Source organism: Echinops telfairi, unplaced genomic scaffold (assembly GCF_000313985.2).
Source record: "Echinops telfairi isolate 266 unplaced genomic scaffold, ASM31398v2 ScPeMD7_5592;HRSCAF=6446, whole genome shotgun sequence".
NCBI lineage: Eukaryota > Metazoa > Chordata > Mammalia > Afrosoricida > Tenrecidae > Echinops > Echinops telfairi.
In genome coordinates, this window is record NW_022109491.1 from 26,123,471 (window position 1) to 26,145,998 (window position 22,528).

The following is a 22,528-nucleotide window of genomic DNA, read 5'->3' on the forward strand; positions in this document are numbered from 1 at the left end:
CCCCCAGGACACTCAGGGATCCGCAGCCAAACCAAACCCACGGCCATCTTCAGACTCTTAGCAACCTCACAGCGCAGGTTAAAACCGTCCTGGGGAGTTTCCAAGACTATGTTTTCCCTGGAGTACCGGCTCTGTAGGGCAGCTGCAGAAGCAGATAGCTACACTTTATTTATCCTGGACTAGGGACTAGAGTGGAGCCCTGGCAGTGTAGTTGTTATACACTGGGCCAGGTCAACAGTTCAAAACCACCAGCCACCCTAAGGGAGAAAGACAGGACTTTCTACTTCTGTAAAGAGTTATAGTCTCAGAATCGCACAGGGGCAGCTACACCCTTTCCTAGAGGGCCACTAGGAGTCGGAGCCAGCTCAATAGCAGTGAGTTTGGAGTTTGGGTTTATGACGGGCTATAGTGCAAAGGTTTTTAACTGTGTGTGGGTAAGGGGTGTCGGGGGAGGGTGGTTGGTGGTAGTGAGTCATTTTTTTTCTCTCTGAAAAGGGAGCAGTAAGCTGAATCCATGTGGAGACTCATGATCTCAAGCAATCGCTGCACCCCTCTCCTTTAAGGAAATAAATGTTTATTTTTGAATAACTTGAGATTTTCAGAAAAAAACGTTGCAAAGACGGTGCACAGAGTCCTGGGATGCCCTGCCCCCAGTCTATCAACATCTGACATGAGCATCATCCATCTGTGAAAACCCAGAGACCAATTCTGGGGAGTTTGTGCCTGGCGAGCCGGCTCCTGCTCGTGGCTAATGAAGCAGTGCCTGAGCCTGTCCCCTGGCTGCCACTGGTCCATTGCTCACGAGTTCAAAGCCAGACCGTATACACTAATGTCCTGTCTTGTTCTAAGATCCAATCTAGGGAGGCACCTGGCACTCAGGACTGCATCTCGTAAAGTCCGTTGGTCACTCTGTCACCGTTGCCTGGGGCAGAGAATGGGTGGAAAGCCCGCACTGCGGAAGTGGAGGAGCCAAGGGTAGGGAAAAAAGCTGGGAGACCCAGGCTGGCCTCAGCCCGCACCCTTCCTCTCATTCTCCTGACCTCCACGCACTTCCCACTCCTGCCCCACCACTGCAGGTGGACAAGGTACGACGCCTTGGTTGGAGCAGGTGCAGCCCTCAGGGAGTCCTGTCCCTTGCCCTGTCACCTCTCCTCCCAGACCTGGAGGGCCAGGGCATTGTCTTGGTGCATGACCTAGCCAGTGGGAAGCCAAGTGTGTCTTCTGGGTTCTTGGGGGCTTGGGCAGGGGGGTCGTGGAGGCTGCTACTGCAGGTCCGGGGTGGAAGCGCCCAGGTACACTCTCAGGTCGGACAGGGTGGACTGGACCAGCTTGGCAGGGATGGTCTCTCGCTGGAGCTGACGGTAGGCGGCGTAGCGGTGGCAACCCCCGAAGGAGTAGAAGTAGTCACCACCCTGAGCCCCTTTGATCCAGAGGACGTCGATGGGGGGCACACTGTTGGGGTCCCCCTGGGAACAAGAGGCACAGAGTGAATGCATTTGGCATAACACTGAAAGTTTGCAAAACTGGCTGTATCAACACGTGGTGAGCTCTCCCATGGCAGCCTACCGTTATATTTTCAGGAATTTGGCGAGCTTGGTAGCTTAAAAAGTGAAAGGATTTACACCAGGGGAAACTGGCAGATGCTACAAATCAGGGTTCTTCTCACGCTGCTCTTAAAGCACTTCCAAGAAAGCCACCTCCCATACGATATAGCTGACATTGTTCTAGACTCCGGGAAGAGGGCACACCAAGAACAACATGGGCAGAACCACTGCCTTCATGGGGCCTGCCGTCCAGCGGGCAGAAGGACGAAAGATGTGACTGTGAGAGAGATAATAACACAGCTGGGATGGGCCAAGGGCCTCTCTGAGGCGTCTTGACTGATGAGAGTCAGCCTGGGAGGAGAGAGTTAGAACTGCTTCTGGTCGAAGCCGGTAGCCTGGGCTCAAATGTCAGCTCTGCTCCTCACCACCCGTGTGCCCTTCGCCAAGGAACCTCCTCGTGCCGCAGCTGCCCCGTCTCTCAGCAAGGGATGGAGATGACAGAATAGACATGCTTCAGAGAGCTGCTGAGCTAAATGAATTATGATGCATAAACTGCTTTATGTGCTGGGTGTTAGCTGAGGGAAGAACATGCCAGGTAGAGAGACCAACGCCTAGATCTCTCAGTGCTGCTACAAGACAAAGACCACAAGTGGGAGGCTTTCGAAAACAGACATTGCTTTTCTCCCGCCTAGGAGGTCGGATGCAGTAAGCCCTGGTGGCAGAGTGGTTACACACTGGGCTGCGGCAATCCCCATGGTTGGCAGTTCAAAACCAGCTGCTTGTTGGGAGAGAGATGGGGCTCTCAACTCCCACAGACAGATACAGTCTCGGAAACTCACAGGGGCAGTTCTACCTGGTCCTATAGGGTTGGTATGAATCAGCATCGCATCCATGGCAGTGAGTTGTTTTTTTTTTTAAGGAAGTTAGAAATCCAAGTTCAGGGTGCTGGCTGAGGGGAACATTCTGTTTGTGGGGACAATCCTTTCTTCTTGGTGTTCCTGGGTCTCCACAGGCTACCTTCTATCTCAAGAGTGATTGGCTTAAGACACCCTACAACTGATATCCCAAGCCCACACCTAACCCAGGGCCATCGAGTCGGTTCCAAACCATAGTGATCCAAATCTAGGCGTTCTGAACCTGTAAATCTTCACGGGAGCAGGCAGCCTCATCTTTCTCCAGCAGAGCGGCTGGTGAGTTTGAACCCCCAACCTTATGGTTATCCGTCTAACCCACAGTGCCACCAGGGCTCTTTTACACAGATATCACCGTATTCATGTAACAAAGAAGAGGGCCCCTGTCCCAGATGGGATTAGGGCCACACGTACACAGGGGAGGATGGACGACACACGATTCTGTGGCCACACAATTCAAACCAAAACAACTAACAAGCGCTAAGGGCCTGAGGTCCGGACAGGCTCACTGAGTTGGAGAGGCAGCGATGAGCCGGGGGGCTGGAGTGGACTCTCGGGAGTCAAAGAATAAGAGGAAGCCAAAAGCCAAACTCAATGCCGTCAAGTCAATTCTGACTCATAGAGACCACATAGGACAGGGTAGAACTGTCCTTTGGGGTTTCCAAGACTATAACTTTTTACAGGAGTAGAAAGCCTCATGTTTCTCCTGAGGAGCAGCTGGTGGTTTCAAACTGCTAACCTTGTGGTTAGCAGCCCAATGCATCACCGTGATGCCACCAAGGCTCCTTAAGAATAGGAGGAGTGGTCAGAAAAGTCAGGAGGGGCCACCCTAGGCAACATGGATTTTTTTGCTAAGAGCAATGGGCAGGCTCCAGAGTCTTACGTCGGGGAGCTTGTCATGCTGTGCTGCCCAGTGTAAAGTGTCGCCCTGGAGCGGACGGGGCAGAAGCATGGAGGACGGGGGCTCTGCAGGTGTCCAGCCTGGACGAGGGTGTGGTGGCGGGGACAGGGCATGCTTCGGGGGCAGATCTGAGAGGACTTGCATGAGGGGAGGGCAAGAAGTGAATCTAAGCTAACTTCCTGTCAGGGAGGGGCCTGGGCAGCTGATGGAGAGTGAGTTGTCTTCTGCGAGCAGGGACAGTCTGGGGTGGTGTGCATGCGTGTGTGTGTGTGTGTGTGTGTGTGTGTGTGTGTGTGTGCAGAGCCCAGCAGGGAGGCCACACTAATTGGGAAAGGCCATGGGTCCTTTTCTCCTGTCTTTTTGCCTCTTTGACAGATTCACTTATCTCTTTCTTCTCTGAGTGCTTTACAAGTAGCTCAGCCCAGCGGTTCCGAGCAGGGGCTCTGGAACCTGGCAAATGGAGTTGGATTTTCCACAGATCTGAGCCGATGGAACCTTAAGAAAGTGACTTGTCTCTCGGGGCAGTGTTTGCCCTTGTCAATCAAATAGGAATAAGACCTCTCATGGGGCTGTGGATGACTCTGCAAGGCCTGTAGTGGTACACTAGCAGGAGGATAAAACCGTCACTTTGGGGCCCTCCTCAGCGCCAGCCTGGGCCTGTGCGAGATGCTGGGGACATGGTGTGGGTAGGGAGAATAATGGTCCCACAGGTGACTCCGTCCTAATCCTGGGGATTGATGAATACGGGACCTTATGAGGCAAAAGGTAGGTTGCAGATGTGATCAGGGATTCTTGAGATGGGGAGATGATCTTGGATGATCTGGGTGGGCCCAGTGCAATCCTCAGGGCCCTTAAAAGCAGAGGCAGGCAGAGGAGGAGGTGAGAGTGATCGGGAATTGAGAGGGACGGAACCACTGCTGCTGGCTTGGAAGATGAGAGGACAGGCCACCAGGGAAGGGGTGCAGCAGGCCCCCAGAAGCAGGAAAGGCGAGGAAACAGATTCTCCCCTAGAGCAGAGAGCAAGGCACACAGCCCCGGGACAACTAGCTCGTAGCCGTGAGGCCCGTTCTGGGCTTCTGAACCACATCATGGTAGGATAGCAAGCCTGTGTCGTATGCCACTCGCCATGTTGCAGCAGCCACGGGAGACTAATACAGATGGTAAACCAAGACAGGCCTGGTGCCCACCCTCACAGTTCTCATGTGGAAGACCGGTGTCTAAACTGGCCATCAAGACCCAGTGCGGTCAGAGCTATGCTGGTGGCAGGCAGGTGAGTGGGCATGGGGCACAGAGTCCACACGGGAAGGAGGCTTCTGCTCAGTAGGAGGCAGGGAAGACACTGGTATTGAGATAGACGTTCGAGAAGGTGAAGAAGAGAGGGCGTGCACAGTGGGAGAGAGGGCGCCTGGCCAGACCCATCCTTTCCCCTCAGCCACAAACAGCCAGGCCCCGCCTGAGAGGTGGGGGATCCGGGCACTAAAAAGCACAAAGCGTCTCAGGCGGACATGAGTGCCTTTGGCTAGGATCTGGATGACGCAAGGGCACTGGGAACTTCTGGGGCTGCGCCAACCCATCTCTTGCTCTGGTGTCAATTCTAACTCTGGTAGCCCTGTAGGACAGAGCAGAACTGCCCCATCCCGTCTCCAGGGCTGTCATGGTTGGGTCTGAACCACTGACCTTTTGGTTTGAGGTCAGTCACTTTCACCACTGTGCCACCAAGGCTGTTCCCAAAAGGGAACCCAACCCAACCAAACTCACTGCCATTGAGTGGATGCCGATTCACAGAGACCCTGTGGGACAGGACAGAACGCCGTACGGGTGTCCCAGACTGTCTCTTGAGGGAGTGGAGACCCCATGGCTTTCTGTTGCGGGGCAGCTCAGGGTTTTGAACAGCTGATCTGGAGGTTAGCAGCCCACCAGGGCCCCTTCCTGGAGGATAGCCTGTGGGGATTCTAGGGCTGACCAGCCTGGAGGTTGGCTAGGGAGGGGTCGGGGGGTGGGGGTGGGGGCTAAACCCATACACACAACCCCCACCCCAAGGTTCCTGCCAATCATTCCTGAACACTGTCTCTCAGGGAGGTGCAGCCCCTTCTCTGGGCACCAGTTCCAGGTCAGACAAGGCCCTTCCAGCAGACGCGGCATGCCTAGTCGCACTACCACTGGGTGTCACCGACAGAAAGTGACCTTAGGGGTGATGGTCAAGCTCAGGGCACTGGGGCCAGGCTGCCTACTGTGAGTGCTGGCCCTGCCACTTGGTAAATGTGAGCCTGGGCAGGCTGCTTAGTCTCCCACATGGGCACTTGCTCCTCTGTAGCCAGGGCAGCGTGTTATGGACCTCATAAGGTTGGTACGAGGAAGCTAAAGCCTTTTTAAAGCTCTGGCGCCATTGCGAGAGCGACTTTGGGGAGAGTTCGTTGTTGTCATTTTAATTATCGCCCTCACTTCCTGCCTGGCTCAGATGAAAAGCCAGAGGCCCATTGAGGCCCAGCCATCAAAGGCTGGACTCTGGCAGAACCTGGAAACGGACCTAGCTCCCGCAAGGCGCGGACCAGCCCCCCCCCCTCCGTCCTGGCCCCCCTGTGGGCCTTACCTGAATCGTGTCCACCAGGCTCTGCACCTTGGCCGGGTCCAGCACCGACGGCAGCGGCCGGATGAGCACGTTCAGCGGCACGTTGTGCACGGCGGTGATGAAGCCCGAGTGGATGCTGCCGCCCTGCGCGCCGCCGCCGCTCCCGGGGCCCTCGGGCGCCCCCCGGCCCGCGCCGGCCCTGCCCAGCGCCCCTCCAGCCCGCAGTCCCATCGCGCTACCGCCGCTGCCGCCCGCGGACGCACCGCCTCCCCGGGGCCAGCTTTAACCCCGGCGGGCCGTACCACTCGGCGCGGGCAGCGGGGGTTCCCGGCGGGCCCCAGAGCGCGTTTCCCCCGGCCCCGCAGTGGCCCGGCCTCTCCCACGCCGCTCCGCACGGCGTACCCTCCGCGCTCCGCGGGCGCCCACAGACCCACCTCTCCGCCGGGGGCAGCCGGGCCGCTGCCCCGCCTCTCGCGGCCCCGGGGGTGGACGCGCCCGGCCGGGCTGACTCAGGGTGAATCTGCAGGTCGTGCGGCGGAAGGAGGGAGGAGTGCGGGTGACGCACGTCGGCGGTGAGTCCGGCTCGCGGGGGCGGGGTGCGTTGGGGTGGGGTGGGGGAAAGAAGGGGGGCGGCCCTCGGCGGGACCTGCTGAGCGGGGATGAGTCAGCAAACTGGTAAAGCCGGACAGCCCATCGTGCAGCCACAGCGCGGATATGTACCATCGAGGCAACGGTACTAATAGGAATCTGGTGCGGACTGCCCGTCCGTTCTCAGCAGTTTGCATATCCCTGCCAGGCAGGCATGCTTAGGATTTCCATTTTATAGACCAGGGAACTGAGGCACAGGGAGGGTAGAGACTTGCCCTAGGTCACACAGCTTGAGCCAGGGTTCCTTTCAAGCAGCCTCTTTGGGTAACAGTCAGAGTCATAAGAAGCCTCTTGTGTTGCCCCGGCTCTGTGTGGACACTGCTCTCCCCCACCCCCATGGGTTCCTGGCAGTCTTTGCACCTAGGTTTGGAGAGGCAAGGCCAACTGCCCAAGGTCGGGCAGCCGAAAGCGAGAGTCAGGTTGTCTGAGTCCAGCATCCAGGGCAGCTAACCAAACGCACCTTCTTGCGAATGTGGACACCAAGTGGTGGGTGGTGGTGGTGACCAAGTTCCTCATACAGCCATGGCCAGCACCACTCCCTTCCTCTCCAAGCCCTCTGTCTCCTTGAACCCAGGGTCAGCATCCTGGGGGCAGGTGGGAGCAAGGGAAGCAGAGGCTACCATAGAGTCAGCGGTTCAAACTCACCGGCTGATCAGTGAGACAAAGATGAGGCTGTCTGCCTGGGGAAGGTTTACAAAGCCTCAGAAACCTCATAGCAGGGTGGCTATGGGGTGGCATGCCAGAGCCCAGGTGGCGTCATCGGTTATGCTGCTTACCGCAAGGTTTAGTTGTATCTCCTAATTTGTTCTTTAGTGCCTGGATCTTAAACGCTTGCAAGAGGCCTTCCAAGAGACAAGAATGGGTCCCTCTTCACCGGGAGCACCAGAGGAGGAGGGGAGTCAGGAAGAAGAGCAGATGGACTATGCGCTAATTGTCTCCTTCGCCAGGAGACCAGGATAGCTGAATCGTGGCGGGCGCTCATGGCAGAGCATCTTGACCAAAGATTCTACAGAAGAATGCTGATCAAAAGAAAGACAGTCCAGGCCAGTCTCTGTAACCCCAGAAACTGGCTGCTAAGGGTCCCCTCAGAGACCAGCCAAGGGGAACACCGATACATTCCTTTTCTGCCCAAACCAGCAGAGGCCCTGTTTGTCGATTGCAGCCCAAAGTCCTGACTACCTGCTCTGTCCCTCCCTGCCTTTTCTTTTCCCTTTTTTTTTTTTTTTGGCACAAGGAACCTCATTCTGAGACATCAGTGTACAGAGAACTTCTGGGGAGGACAAAAGGATTCCTGTTCTAGGAATGTTCCTTCAAATCCTGGCTCCCACTGCCCCTAACATGCTCTGGGCCATCGCGACAGCATGGATGACAGCCTTCTGCCCTGTTGTGGGGCCTCCTCTCTCCCTGTTTTTCTCTCCAGCTCCTCTCTGCCCCCTTGACTGACCTCGGGGCGGTTGTTATCCTTTTCAGTACAGAGAGTTTGCTGACCAGCTCTTGGAGGCCTTCAGGAAGCTTCCCAATGAAGCTGCTCATCGTCGTCGCAAGGCGACAGCCCCTGCCAACGAGGGCGGCTCCCTTTCTGGGTCACATGCAGGGGCTTTGGGGGTGAACAGAATGACACTGCTTACGGTCTCCAGTCTCGGAATGGCAGGCAATCACGCTGATTCGTGAAACAGTGCTGCAAACAAGAGGCCTGTGGTCCCCAGGAGGTGATCTCCCAGCTGAGAGATGAAGGACGGAAAGGCATTAACTGGTTGAAAAGCCGAAGTGTTGGGGCCGAGAGGATGTACTCCTGATGCCGAGAATGGGGTGTGCAAAGGCCCTGTGGTAGAAGGAAGCAGAGTTGCTGGGAAGAGGAAGCCGGAACTCAGAGAGTACAAGGGCACATGGTCGCAAGTTTAGCTGGAGAAATGAAGAGGCCTGACCAGGTAGGACTTTGGAAGTCACCCTAAGGAGGCTTTGCCTTTGTCCCCACACAGTGGGAAGTCATTGAAGCCTGACCAGCAGGAAAGGGGTGGCGTGTAGAAAGAGGGACAGGATCAGGTCTTTGTTTTAGAAAGATCCCTGATTTGCCTGGGGGGAGGGAGAAGAGTGTGGGAGTCGGGATGGATCCAAGGCGAACAGTGAGCAGGCTGAGCAGGAGAGGACCCTGGCTGTGGAGTACAGTGGAGGCTGAGAACAGAGAGAGGAGTCACCAGCAGAGCTTGGTGGGTGGGAAAGGATGATGGAGTTTGTGACAGCAAGGCTGGATGGGTGCTGGTGCCATTCCTGGAGGTGGGTAATCTGGTGGAGAACCACATGGGGGCTCCATTGACGGTGCCTTGGAGAGATCCGTGGGGAGCCGGCCTGCAGGCACATGCAGATTTTGCGTCATCAGAGGAGAGATGGGCATTGACGAGCGTACTGTGTGAGTCATCTGTGTGGGGGTGGAAATTGCAGCCACAGGTATACCAAGATGACGGCTTCCAGGGCTTCCAGAGCACGGAGGGCAAGGAGGAAAGCGTCCAGGAAAGAAGGTTGAGGACAGAAACCACAGTGGTCAGACAGAGGGGTGGGGCGGGGGTGGGGGCTTGCTGAGTCACCCGATGGAGAAGGCAGGGAGGTGGGAGGAGACCCAGAGAGTTGAATCTCAGAGACAAGGGGGAGTCCATGGTCGGGATGAGGTTGAGGTCTACGGTCTACGGGAGAGGATTTGGTCATGTCCATGGGATCTGAAGACAGCGGGGGCCGTGGAAACTTTAGTGAGGAGCCTGGTGGTGGCTTTGGGGCTGCATCAGGTGGTTGGAACTGGGAGGAAGCGGGCAAAGGGGAAATGGATCTGCAAGTGGAGCTGAATGGAGATGGATTTGGCAGAAAGGTGATTTTCTTTATCGTGTGGCCGCTGAAAACCTGCACAACAGAACACACTGATTCCCCAGTCCCTGCCGGACCGTTGAGTGATGCTGGTGGTATTCTTCCAGTGGTGCAACCGCCCCCAGCCTCCTTTTTGGAGTTGTTCCTCCCTCCTTACCATAAACTCACCACCCCCTAAGCTTTCTGTGGAACCCGTTACGTTGCTGTGGTCCATGAGTCCCACATGGATAATTCTTAATAGAGCCCAGTGCTCAAGACAGACATTCTTGATGTGCCAAAGTAAATGAGTGTGTGGTTGCAAGAAAACTTTTGGGGATATTTTGGGTTTAACATTGAAAATTGATCTCAGGGCAGTCGTTTCAGGGGTTCATCCCACCTTTGTGGTTCCCGGATGTCTGGCGTCCATGAGAATTTGGAATTCTGGTCTAGACTGCCCCTCTTTGGGTCAAAATGGTCGCCAAGGGCAGCCAGGCACCATGTGGTTTCTCCTGGAGGCTGTTGGTAGTGGAGGCAGCCTTCTCCAGCCCTTGATGATCTGTCTTCCAGGCAAACAGAGACCAGTGGTTGTGTCTCGGTTGGCCACACACAGGCTTTGAAGACCCCAGGCACTGTGCATCAAGCTAGGACGTAGAACAGAGACACGGAGAATGCTGTTAGGCCAGTGAACTGGAATGTCCCTGGAAACCAGGACTGGAAACCTTGAGCCCAGGGCCTCAATCCCTTGAGGTTTGGGGCTGTACTGAACCGGCCTCAGGACTGCTCTTCCTTTTCTTCGTTGTCATCGTAAATATCTCCACCACATGTGTTTTGTCAATTCTGTCTTTTCGATGTATGCAACTTAATGAGAGACATTATGGTAATAGGCTGCTAGCCCTCTCCTTTGCTTCTCCACCGAGCCCCCCCACCCCCACCCCGGTCACCACAATACATTTTGGTCCCTATACATTTGTTCTTTCTTATCTCTGTCTATTAATGAGGCCATACAATATCTGCCCTTTTGTGATTGACCTATTTCACTCAGCATAATGTCTCTGAGCGCCTCCCAGACTGCTGTGACTGCTGTGGTGAGATGCTGCAATTGGATGACTCGGTTCCATCTCGTAGCGGCCTTCGGTGCTGCAGAATGAAACCCTGCCCGGTCCCGGGCCAGCCTCACAGTGGTTCTTATGTGGGAGCCTCTGTCGCAGCCACTGCGTCAATCCATTTTGTCCAGGGTCTTCCTCGTTGCTCTCCCTCAAGCTCGATGTCCTTTTCCCGGGACTGGTCCCTTCTGAGAACACGTTCAAAGTACGGGAGACAGACTCACCATATTTGGATCTAAAGAGCATTCTGGCTGTACTTCTTCCAAAACCGATCTGTTTGTGCCTCTGGCTGTTCATGGCACGTTCAGTATTCTTTGCCAGCACCGTAATTCAAACGCATCTATTCTTCTTCCATCTTCCTGATGCCTTGTCCAGCTTTCACCTGCAGATGAGGCAATTGAACATACCAGGGCTTGGGCCAGGCCCGCTGTCGCCTGCAGAGTAACAGCCTGGCTTTTCAGCATGTAAACATTTGTGCAGCAAATTTACCCCATGCAGTGCATCATTTGATCTCTTGACTGCTGCTTCCAAGCACATTGATTGTGGATCCAAGCAAGACAAAATCCTTGACAACTTTCATCTTTTCTCCATTTATCATGATATTACCTATCAGTCCAGTTGTGAGGATTTTGGTCTTCCTTACCTTGAGTTGTCATCCATACCAAAGGCTGCAATCCTTGATCTTTATCCGCAAGTGTTTCAAATCCTCACTTTCAGCAAACAAAGTTGTATCGTCTGCATATTGCAGGTTGTTAATAAGCCTTTCTCCAATCCTGGTGCTGCATGAGTCTTCATATAAGTAGCTTCACTGGCGATTTGGTCAACATACGGATCGAATGAGCATGGCGAAAGGATGCGATCCTGATGGACACTTCTTGATTTTAAACCATGCGGTATGCCCTTGTTGTGTCCCTACAACGGCCTCTGGATCCGTGGACAGGTTCCATATGAGCAGAAAGAAGTGTCCTGGAATTCCCACTCTTCCCCAGGCTGTCCATAATTTGTTACAGCCCACTCAGTGAGATGCCTTTGAATAGTCAATAAAACACAAGGGAACACCTTCTTGGTAATCTCTACTTTCAGCCAAGATCCTTCTGACATCAGCAACGATCTCACTTGTTCCATTTCCTTTTCTGAGTCTGGTCTAAATCTCTGGCAGCTCCCTGTCACACTGCAGCAGGTATCAATTCTCCATTTCTTCTCCTGGCTGAGGAGGATTCCTTTGTGAATATATCCCATATTTGTTCGTCCATTCATCTGCTTAAGTTGTTCCCACCTTTTTGCTAATACAAATAGTGCTGCATTGAGCATGTGTGTACAAGTCTCTGCTTTTAAGTCTTTGAGTAGATATCTATGAATGGAATTATGGGGTCATATGGTAGTTCTATTTTTAGTATATTTAATGAACCACGTTGTTTTACATAATGGACCATTTTGTATTTCTTTTGTTTTTTTGATATGTAGTGAATTTTATTACTCCTGATCTTATTTGTACCTTTTCAGTCACATCATGATTGGATCTTTAAAAATTATTCTCAGCGTATCTGTACCATTTTTTTCTATCTGACCATTTTGTATTTCTATCAACAATGGATAGAGGCTCCATTTTCTCCACATCCTCCCCAACGTTGGCTGTTTCCTACTGTTGCACCCCCCTCCCCCATTTTTGTACTTTTAAAATCTTAGCCTGGTGTCTTAGTTCTCCAGTGCTGCTACAACAGAAATACCACCAGATGGTGGCTTTGACCCTCAGAAACATTCCGTCACAGTTCACCAAACCAAATCCCCTGTGGCTGAGTTCATTCTGATTCCTCGTGACCCTGTAGGACAGTGGTCTCAACCTTCCTAATGCCTCGACCCTTTCATACAGGTCCTCAGGTTGTGGTGACCCCGACCATAACGTTATTTTCCTTGCTATTTCATAACTATAAGTTTGCTACTGTTATGAATTGGGCGATCCCTGTGAAAGGGTCATTCAACCCCCAAAGGAGTCGTGACCCACAGGTTGAGAACCGCTCTAGGACAAAGTAGAATTGCTCTGCAGGGTTCCCAGACAGCACAGCCTCATCTTTCACGGAGCGGCTGGTGGGTTCAAAATACTGCCCTTGAGGTTCGCAGCCCCTCACAGTTTAGGAGGTTAAAATCCCAAATTCATGGCCCTGGCATTTGGGGAAACATTCCCTCTCTCTAGGATCACAGTTTAGGAGGAAGGCCCTTATCTGTAGGCCCCGAATTTCTGAGAATCCCATGTGTCTTGGCATCAACGCTCTCCTTGATCTAGGATGTTCCTAGCATAGGGGCCTGGGTCCACATACCTTGCTCTGCTTGGAGCTCTTCTCTTTGGGGTGGGGGTGGGGTAGTAGGCCACTCTCTCCCTCCTTGGATCTTTTGTAAGTTAAGGAGTATTGCAGCCTTGCCCCGGAAACTCCTCTTAGGGCTCTGATGAGATTAAGCATCTTACAGCCCACTGTTAACCCTTTTTCAACTACTGGCCGATTCTATCAGATCCCATCCTTAGATAACTGCCAAACCACTGAGCATCATGACCTAGCCAAGTTGACACCTGTTTTTAGGGACACAGTTTAACCCACGGCACCATCCTAGTTGGAGTGAATGGTATCTCGCGGTGGTTCTGATTGACATCTCTCTGATGGCTTATGACGTTGGACATCTGTTTGTGTGTTACGTAGCCGTTTGACGAAAGAAAGCCTTTTTTGAATAGGAACTATTCCGTTCTAAAGCACAGCTTGGCGGTGCAGTGGTGAAAGTGCTCAGCTAACTACACTAAAAGGCCTGCAGTTGGAACACAGCCGTTGCTCTGCAGGAGAAAGATGTGGCAGCCTGCGTCAGTGAAGATTTACAGCCGTGGAAACGGATTGTCCCATAGATTTGTGATGGGTCAGAATCAACTTGAAAACAGTGTGTTGTTTCTTAAAACTCTTTTTTCCCCCCCGTTTTTAGGTAAGTGAAGGTTTACAGAAGTTTTACAAAAGCCCGACCGTTCATCCACATTTTGTTTCAACTCCTCCATCGCAGTCCCTTTCGTGTGCCATCACGTGTACCACATGCTCCCTGCGTTTTCTTGTCTCCATTCCGCCTCCTTTTCTCACCCTCTGACATTTGTCCTTCGATGGTTGATCCTTCTGCCAGAGGGGTGAGCTCAGTTTCAGACCTGAGGGGTGATTAAGGGCCCTAGTGCTTGGAGTTCCACCAGTCTCTGCCTGACGAGTAAACCTGGTCTCTTATATGACTTTGAGGTCCCCCCCGCCCCCCATATTTCTCCCATTCTATCCAGGACTTTCTTTTGTGACCCTTTTCAGAGCAGGTGGTCGTGGTAGCTAGGCACCATCTAGTTCATCTGGTCTCCAGGTTGTGGACAGGGATATTTGCACCGTCCACTGGACTAATTGCTGCCATATACCTTTTGATTTTATCACGCCTTTCCTGTGGATGGGAGAGTCCAGTAGTTACACCATAGATGACTCTCACAAGCTTTCTGGACCCCAGTTGTCATCCACCAAAGTAGGATATAAAATATCTTTTTTTGTGTAATGTTATGCCAATTGACTTGGCTCCTTAGAGACTGGTCCTGAGCCCACAGACTTGGCGATTCATCCCTTCAAGGCATTTAATGATGTCTAAGAGGTTTTCATAATTCTGTCCCCTGCGTGCCCCACCACCTTCTTGGATATATTTGCAGCAGACATAAATGCACATCTACACATACCTTCTGTTAAACCTATACATTTGTGGGATGTTCCCACTCTCCTTGGACTCCTGGTGGCATAGTGGTTACACATTGGGCTGCTGACCTCAAGGTCTGCAATTCAAAACCACCAGCTGCTCTGAAGGAGAAGGACAGAGCTTTATACTCTCACGTACAGTTACAGTATCGGAAACCAACAGGGAAGTTCTACTCTGTCCTATGGGATCGCCATGAGTTGGCATCGAGTTGATGGCAACGAGGCTGGTTTTCTGGTCCCATCCTCCCTCCCACATGTATTTAGCTTGACTATCCCCACATTTACTTGTCGATCACCATTCGTGCAGCATTGTGGGTACACAAGTATTTGCCTCTGTTGCCTTCAACTCTTACAAGGCTCCCAGTGTCTTTCTCAACCTCTACGGGTTTTCCTCTAACCTCCCTCTAATTGTGTATCGCCGCCCTCTTTACCCAAAAGTTAATACTTGTCTACCCTCACGTTCCTGACTTCCCCTTCTTCCTTGCCTCTCCCATCAGGGACCATCAAGAATGTTTCTTTTTGTGTGAAGACCTTTCTTGACTATTTCTCATAGTGGTCTTCTTCAATCTTTGTCCTGTTGTGATCGACTAATTTTTCTCAGTGTAACATCCTCCAGTTCGTCCATGTTATGAAATCTTTCACAGAGGCGCCGTTACTCTTTAGTTTTCCACAGTATTATTCCCTTGTGTGTAGGCCCCCAAGTTTATTCATCCCTGCTTTCACCGATGGGCATGTAGGTTTCCATCTTTTGGCTCGTATGAAGAGTGCTGAAATGAAGATGGGTGTGCAATTATCTATTGGTCTCCCGGCTCTCATTTCTCCAGAGTATCTACCAAGTAGAGGGATGGCCGGGTCACAAGGTGTTTCTGGTCCCAACTTGTTGAGGCAGTGCCGTACCACTTTCCACAGTGGTTGCACCATTTCACCACCAACAGTATCCGAGTGTCCCCAGGCTCACCACCCTCTCACCAGCATTTGTTCTTTCCTGATCCCTTTAAACTGTGCTATTGATGCTGGGATGTGGTTACACCTCATTGTTGTTTTGATTGGCATCTCTTGAGTGGCTAATGACCACACCAGCATTTCTTCATATGTTTGCTGGCTGCTTGAATGTCTTCTTGGGTGAAGTGTCTATTCGTGCCATCTGCTTGTTTGTCTGGTTTTGTTTTAATTGAGTAGTCTTTTTAAAAAAAATAATTTTATCGGGGGCTCATACAACTCTTATCACAATCCATACATCCATCCATTGTGTCAAGCACATTTGTACATTTGTTGCCATCATCATTCTCAAAACATTTGCTTTCTGCTTGAGCCCTTGGTATTAGCTCCTCATTTCCCCCCTTCCCTGCTCCCCCCTCCCTCATGAACCCTTGATAGTTTATAAATTATTATTATTTTGTCATATCTTACATTGTCTGATGTCTCCCTTCACCCACTTTTCTGTTGTCCGTCCCCCAGGGAGGAGGTTATATGTAGATCCTTGTAATCGATCCCCCTTTCCACCCACCCCCGTATTTGTCTTTTGTGTCATTGTTGAGATGTTGAGGTTGTCCACAATCTTTGGACACTAGTCCCTGTCTGATAGTTCTTTCATTGCCAAGGATTTGTTCCCAGTCTCCAGGTTCTCTTTTGAGTCTTTGGGTGAAATCTTTGGAAGCACCCAAGTGTCTACTTTTGGAAAGTCCTGGTCAGCTGCTTCGTCTTTCAGCGTTTCGTGTTTTCCTCATGCTTGGCAGTGTATTTGTGTCATACAATAGGGCCCCAAAGCCCGTCCCAATTCTCTCATGAATGATCTTTATTCGTCTAGGTTTTACATTTAGGTCTCTGATCCATCTCGAGCGCTCCTTTTGTATATCATGTGAGCTTTGAGTCCTGTTTCCTTCTTCTGCAGATAGACATCCAGTTTTGTGAGGACTATTTCTTGAAGAGACGATTGCTTCCCTAATTAATGTGTTAAAAAATCAGCTGTCAAAAAAAAATCAGCTGTCTATAGGAAGATGGATTTACCTCTGGGTTCTCAGCTCTGTTCATGGGTCTACATGTTTTTCATGGTACCAGTATCAGGCTGTGTAGTAGGTTTTGAGATCAGAAAGCAGGAGGTTTCCTATTTGTTCTCCTTCTTTAGTACTTACTGTTTTGCTTATTCGAGGTCTTTTTCCTTTGTGTGCGAAGGTGGTGATTTGTTGTTCCATCGCTTTAAAGAATGGTGTTGGCTCCTGGCTTCATTTTATCTCTAGATAAAATTTTTAGCTCTAGATAAAATTTTCAAAGTATCAACTGTTCCTATCCACGAGCATGGTATATTGTCCCATTTATGCATGTCTGTTTTATTTTCTTGCAGTAGTGTTGTCTAGTTTTCTTTGTGCAGGGGTTTTGTTTCTCTGGTTACAGTTAAGTGTTGCATTTTGGGGGTGGTTATTGTGACTGGTATTGGGTCCCTGATCGCCTGTTCAGAGTTTTCGTTGTTAGTATAAACAAATCCAACTGATTTTTATCTGTTGATCTTGTACCTTGACACTTTGCTGAATCTTTCCATTAGTCCCACCACGGCCCTTGCTGGGGCTTTGGTGTTTCCTATGTACAGGATCATACAGTCTGCAATGGAATTTTATGTCCTCTTTGTCAATTTGGATGTCATTCATTTCCCTTTCTTGCCTTACAGCTCTGGCTAAGACTTCCAGGACAGTATCGACAAGATATGATGATGAAGAGCATTCTTGTCTGGTTCCTGTTCACAAGGTGAATGCTTCAGTTTCTCTATATTGAGAGTAATGTTGATTTTGCATATATACCCTTTATCTTATTGATAAATTTCCCTTTTACTCCTATTTTGTTGAATGTGTTTACTGGGAATGAGTGTTGGGTTTTGTTCAATTCTTTCTCTGCATCTATTGATATGATCTTGTGTGTTTTTTCCTTTGTTTTATTTATGTAATGGATTGCATGGATGGTTTTTCTAATGTTGAGTCATCCTTGCATACCTGCTATGAATTCTGGCAGTAGCATTTTTTTAAATGCATACAAGGGCCATTCCAAAGAGAACCTGGAATTGCATTGGGCAGAGTGGAGCTTTTGTAGTATGCATTTTCCCCCACTAGGTGAGCATCGAGCAACTCACTCTGAGTTAGTGTACCCAGTGGCTTTGCCTGGGAAGGTTCTTGCTGGTCACAGTGAGTTTTGTCATAGAAGCAGTTCACTTGAGACTCCTTTAATGTGATGGCTGACTTAAGAGAACAGCATGCAGCTGTGAAATTTTGTTTCCTGATCTGGAAAGATGCCGCAGAAACTGTTGTGATGTTGAACACAGCTTACAAAGACAGAGCTATGGGAAAAACTCAAGTGTGTGAGTGGTTTTCTCCTTTCAAAAAAGGTGAAATGTTGATTGATGACAAATCTTGTTCTGGATGTCCATGAACTTCCTGAATGGATGAGAATGTGGACTCCTAGTGCATTTGGAGTTCATTCCACCAGGTCAGACTGTTAATACAGCTTTCTATTTAGAAGTTCTGAAAAGATTACATAAGAGTATGTAACAAAAAAGGCCTGATTTATGGCAGATGGGGGACTGGTTTTGCCACCATGACAGTGCACCTGCTCATACAGTCATCTCAGTTCCCCAGTTTTTGTCAAAAAACAGCATGCCTCTCTTGCCCCACAAACCTTACTCACCTGACCTTGCTCCATGCAACTTCTTTTTGTTTCCTCAAATGAAGAGAGACATGAAAGGACAGCAATTTGAGGATGTAGAAGAGGTGAAGAAAACAACAAGGGAGATGCTGCCAGCCATCCAAACAGATGAGCTTGAAAATTTTTGCCAATAATGGAATTGCAGATTTGACAAACATATTAAGTGTAATGGAGGGTACTTTGAAGGTGATAAGGTTGTTTTGTAAAAAACCAAAAACATAGCTTTGGAAAAAATTCAATTTTGGGGGTTACCCCTCTTATGCTAAGGCTAGCTCTCCAGCTACCCCACTACCTAATACCACGAACCAAACCCACTGCCAATGAGTCGATTCCAACTCGTAACAATGATACGGAACAGTATCACTGCTCCCGAGAGTGTCTGAGGCTGTAAATCTTCATGGGAGCAGAAAGCCTCATCTTTTCCCTCCAGAGCAGCTGGTGGGTTCAAACTACTGACCTGTGGTTACCAGCCCAACACATAACCAACCACACCACCAGGGTACCTTACTACCTGATGCTGTGCATTAAAGCCCTTGCCTTGACTAGGAGAAAGGGAGAGATAACAGGATCCCAGGAGTACAGGGTGGACAGACAGTACAGGGTGGGTGGACAGACAGTACAAGGTGGGTGGGCCTTTTTATGTGGCAGTGTCCTTGTGTCAAGCCAGCAGGCTAGTGGGTGGCTGGAGGCAGCCATAGGAGCAGTGGCAGGAGATGCTGATCCCTGGGTTGCTGCCGTCACTCTGTGTTCTGGAACTCAGGAGCACCGGTTCTGGAATCCTCCACCGTCTGCTTCTGGAAGTGGCAGCCACTTGCTGTTCCCCCAATTCTGCCAGCACCTAGTTCTTTGCATCACATCCCTTCCTGCTGCAAAGGGATCTCATGGAGATACAATATTTATAAAACCCCAAGCCCGGATCTAGAGTGGTTTCTGTTCCCTGGGCCCCAACCAAAGTGTAGCCGGTGCAGCAGCCTAGCAAGAGCAGCTTGTGGTTACAGAGGACAACGTGCCCATAGCACAGGGCCCAGGATGAAGGGTCCCATCCAAAGGCACGTGAGGGGCAAGGTGACCAGACACCAGGGTGAGAGTCTAAAACCGGGTACATGACCCACAAAAGGAGGCAACCTGAGGAGGTGGGGGTTCCAGCTTGTAGCCCCAACCCTCAGCCCAGCGTGGTATCTAATCTTCAAAGCTTGCAGACTCCATCTCTCGGGGTGTGTGTGTGTGGGTGTTGGGACTAAGTGGGACAGACAGTGTTGGTGGTCCCCAGTGCAGTTTGAGTCGGGCAAGGATAGCTAGGACTTCGGAAAGGTCACTCACACAGCTGTCGAGCAGGGAGGACTGCTTGTCCAGCGTCTTCCTGGAAACTTGTGGTGAGGAGATGCTCACTGACTGGAGAGGCAGCATCGTCTTTTTTGGACAACTTGGCCTTTGCATGCGTGATCATGGGACTGTCCAGAACCCTGGACTGAGCAGTGTAGGGGGGTGGGGCATGGGGTGAAGCAAAGAATATGGGCGTTGTCAACTAGCCCTCAAGAGGCACATGGCTGCCCATAGTTGTATTCATGGGGCAGGTAGGGCTCCTTTGCATTTTAATATCTTAAGGTGAATCACACTTTCTAACTGGCCACAGGTTCCCCTCCCTCATGTGTCAAGGCATTCACTTCTGCTCTTTGAGTTTCTGACCCCAGTATATGAGGGATTTTAAGGTGCCCTGGTGGTGTAGTGGGTTCCAGTCAGCAGTTCAAAACCACCGTCTGCTCTGTAGAAGAAAGATGTGGCTGTCTGCTCCCATAAGGAGCTAACGTCTCCAAATGCAGATGGGCAGTGCTAATCTGTCCTGCAGGGTGACTATAAGTCAGAATCCACTCCACAACAGTGAGCTGGTGTTTGGTTGTTTCAGGACTGAGAATGCTTAAGGCTGCGTGTAGCCAAAGGATTCCCGGGGTGTGGGACTCCTGGTGGCAGTTGCAGGCGGATGACCCCAAACAAACGCAGCAGACAAATCCAGTTCCTTCAAGATACCCATTTCCATCCCCGCCTCACATCACGAGGTCTGGAAGTGCCGGTGAGTGGCCAAAGTCCCTTTAATATCCCTGAATTGCGTTACAAGTAATACTGCTGGAAGTAGGGTAGGGATGAGGGTCTGGGGCACGAGTGGGGGTGAGTGTGGGGAGGGGGAGCGCCAAGCGCTCGTACAAAATATGGCCAAAAGGCTTAGCATGCATGGAAAATTATTGCTGTCGGAAGTTCCTATTTACATAGTAACACCCTCCGTAATTGCTTCTGCGATCTCCTTCCCTCCCCACCATCCCTGCAGGCTCCCTTCCCCAGTAGGCCTGCCTGGGCGAAGGAACACCCATTGCTTCAGAAGCCCTCCAGAAGCAGTCCAGCCCCAGGGCCCCTCCAGCCTCCATCCTCCTACGGGGCGGAGTCTGGGGCGCGGGAGGAGGCCGGAGAGTCCAGGACTCCCGCCCCACAACTGGGCTCAGAGCGCTGGGAAAAGGCGTGTGCTTAAAGCAGAGGGGTCAGGGCTCGTGCGCGCGCGCGCGGAGGCGTGTGCTTCGGTCCTCGCCCGGGCATGCAGAAGCTCGGCGGGGGCGGGGCGGGGGAGGTAGTGGCGGCCAATGGGCGGGCGGCTGGCAGCCCCGCCCCTCTGCCCGGGAGAGTTGCATAGACGTGGCCGGGAGGGGGCGCTCCTCCCGGGGAGCGGGCCGGAGGCCCCAGCGGGGCCCGGGGCTCAGTCGGTCCCTGGAACCTGGGGTCCCTCGAGAAGGGGAATATATTGAAGCGTCCGGGAGGCATGTCTCTCTGGGCTTCTTGGGGGAGGGGGGAGGCTTAGGAGGGTAGGGACCGGCCCAAGTGTGGACCTCTGATCCCCCCCGTCCCCCGCTGAGTGCCAGCAGGTCACCTCTCCTCTTCCCTCCCCTACCCCTTGAACCCTGGGGTGCGGTGGGCTTCTCCCTCACCCCAGCGTCTTCTCTTTGAGGATGGGGTGGGGACGACAGCCCCCTATGGCCATGCTTGGCTTCCCGGCCTCCCAGTCCAGCTGGGGAAGCCAGACCATCCCTGGGGGAGGCCAAGAGATAAATAAAAGAATAAATAGATAAATAAATAAATACACAATAAATAACTGGAAAAACCCAGCCAGACGGGAGTGAGGAGGGGGAGGGGGAGCATTTGTGAGGTGCCCCAAACCTTCCCCTAATAAATGCGAGGGGCACCTGTAGGGCTGGGGGTCGGGGAGGAAAGTGCTCAGAGAATCCAGTGTGTGTGTGTGTGTGTGTGTGTGTGTGTGTGTGTGTGTGTGTGTAGACTCAAGGCTGCAAGCCCAAGGAGGGTCTGCTTTGGGTGCAGGTCTCTGGGATGCCCCTGGAATTCTCCTGGGTCTGGTGAACTCCAAGGGGGGAAGGGATGAAATTTCCATGCATCTAAGAGTGAGGAGCATGTGGTGTGGGGGTGTGGGGGTGGGGGTGGGGTGGACAGCTAGACCTAAGGTCCGTGTCTAGAGAAAGTTCTGGGCCAGATGGGGGACTCCCAAGAGGTGGCCCCAGATGGGCACACACTGAGAGGGAGACTCAGCTGTGAGAAGGAGGGACCAGGATGGGTTGTGACCTGGAGCTGCAGGGCCTGGACGGAGGTGTGGGTGGGCAAACCGAGGGTGTGTGTGTGTGTGTGTGTGTGTGTTAACAAGGGGTGTGGGCCTGGACGGAGGTGTGGGTGGGCAAACCGAGGGTGTGTGTGTGTGTGTGTGTGTGAGTTAACAAGGGATGTGGACCTCAGGGTGGGGGGCTCTTAAGGAGAGGCTGCTGAGAAATGAAAGGAAGGCAGGTCTGAAAAGTTAGAAGGGAGGAGGCGCACAGGAGGAAGAGAATTCGGGTGTGGCGCCCGAGAGTTGCGGACCTGGTGCCTGAGTTGGGAGCCCTAAGGGCGCAGACAGGGGGTCCAGGTCCTAGGCTTGGTGGCCTGAGAGGACAGGACGCTGTGGGTCGGCGTGCGCAGGGGGAGATAGTGCTGGAGGTGAGTGATGGACTAGGGGTGGGGAAGGAGAGAAGAGTTCCAGGCCGGAATAGGGGTTCGTGCCCCCGCCCCCGGCCCTCGAACCCGAGGGGAGTGGGAAGGGATTGGGTGGAAACGCAGCTGGCGGACCGAGAGGGCGCTGCGGGCAGGAGCTCCCGGAGCCCCTGGCGAGCGCGCGGCTCAGCTGGTGGGGCCGGCGGCGGGCGGCGGGGGCGGCTCGGCGCCCTTGACGCAGGCCGCCTCGCAGTGCTTGTGGAGGTAGGACTTGAGCGCGAAGCTCTTGTCGCACTGGCGGCAGCGGAAGTGCTTGAAGGCCGAGTGCGTCTGCATGTGCGCGCGCAGGTTGGAGCGGTCGGCGAAGGCCTTGCCGCAGTGCGCGCAGCCGAAGGGCTTTTCGCCGGTGTGCGAGCGCATGTGGCCCTGCAGCAGCCAGGGCCGCGAGAAGGCCTTGCCGCACACGCCGCACTTGTGTCGCAGGTTGTGCGTGAGCACGTGCATGGCCAGCGCGGGCATGGACACGTACGCCTTGCCGCACGTCGGGCACTTGCGCGCCAGCTGGCTGTCCAGGCT

At 52.4% G+C, this 22,528-nt stretch overlaps 3 protein-coding genes across 3 annotated transcripts in view; 1 reads left to right on the forward strand and 2 right to left on the reverse strand.

Annotated features, from left to right (window-relative positions):
* Positions 1 to 557: 557 nt before the first annotated feature.
* SRXN1 (sulfiredoxin 1) lies at positions 558 to 6,156 on the reverse strand. Its single transcript, XM_004697895.2, has 2 exons — positions 5,947 to 6,156; positions 558 to 1,466 (listed from the first exon to the last, which is right to left on the reverse strand). The coding sequence occupies exons 1-2, from the start codon at positions 6,154 to 6,156 to the stop codon at positions 1,263 to 1,265; spliced, it is 414 nt and encodes a 137-aa protein (XP_004697952.1). The 3' UTR covers positions 558 to 1,262.
* Positions 6,157 to 7,801: 1,645 nt separating this feature from the next.
* The window catches only part of FAM110A (family with sequence similarity 110 member A), a 200,543-nt gene continuing 185,816 nt past the window's right edge, over positions 7,802 to 22,528 (forward strand). Inside the window, exons 1-3 of the mRNA XM_045295343.1 lie at positions 7,802 to 8,501; positions 16,914 to 16,990; positions 19,842 to 20,006. The gene's annotated coding sequence lies outside the window, so the exon portion shown is untranslated. The remainder of the gene's footprint in view (positions 8,502 to 16,913; positions 16,991 to 19,841; positions 20,007 to 22,528) is intronic.
* Positions 22,139 to 22,528, reverse strand: part of SCRT2 (scratch family transcriptional repressor 2) — a 12,879-nt gene continuing 12,489 nt past the window's right edge. The window contains exon 3 of the mRNA XM_004698199.1: positions 22,139 to 22,526. Within this exon, the coding sequence (XP_004698256.1) occupies positions 22,139 to 22,526 (388 nt within the window). The remainder of the gene's footprint in view (positions 22,527 to 22,528) is intronic.

Coding starts and splice junctions, on each gene's coding strand:
- SRXN1 (XM_004697895.2), bottom strand. CDS start 6,156: ATGGGACTGCGGGCTGGAGGGGCGCTGGGCAGGGCCGGCGCGGGCCGG. Junction 1,467..5,946: donor GCCTGGTGGACACGATTCAG/GTAAGGCCCACA, acceptor TCTTGTTCCCAG/GGGGACCCCAACAGTGTGCC.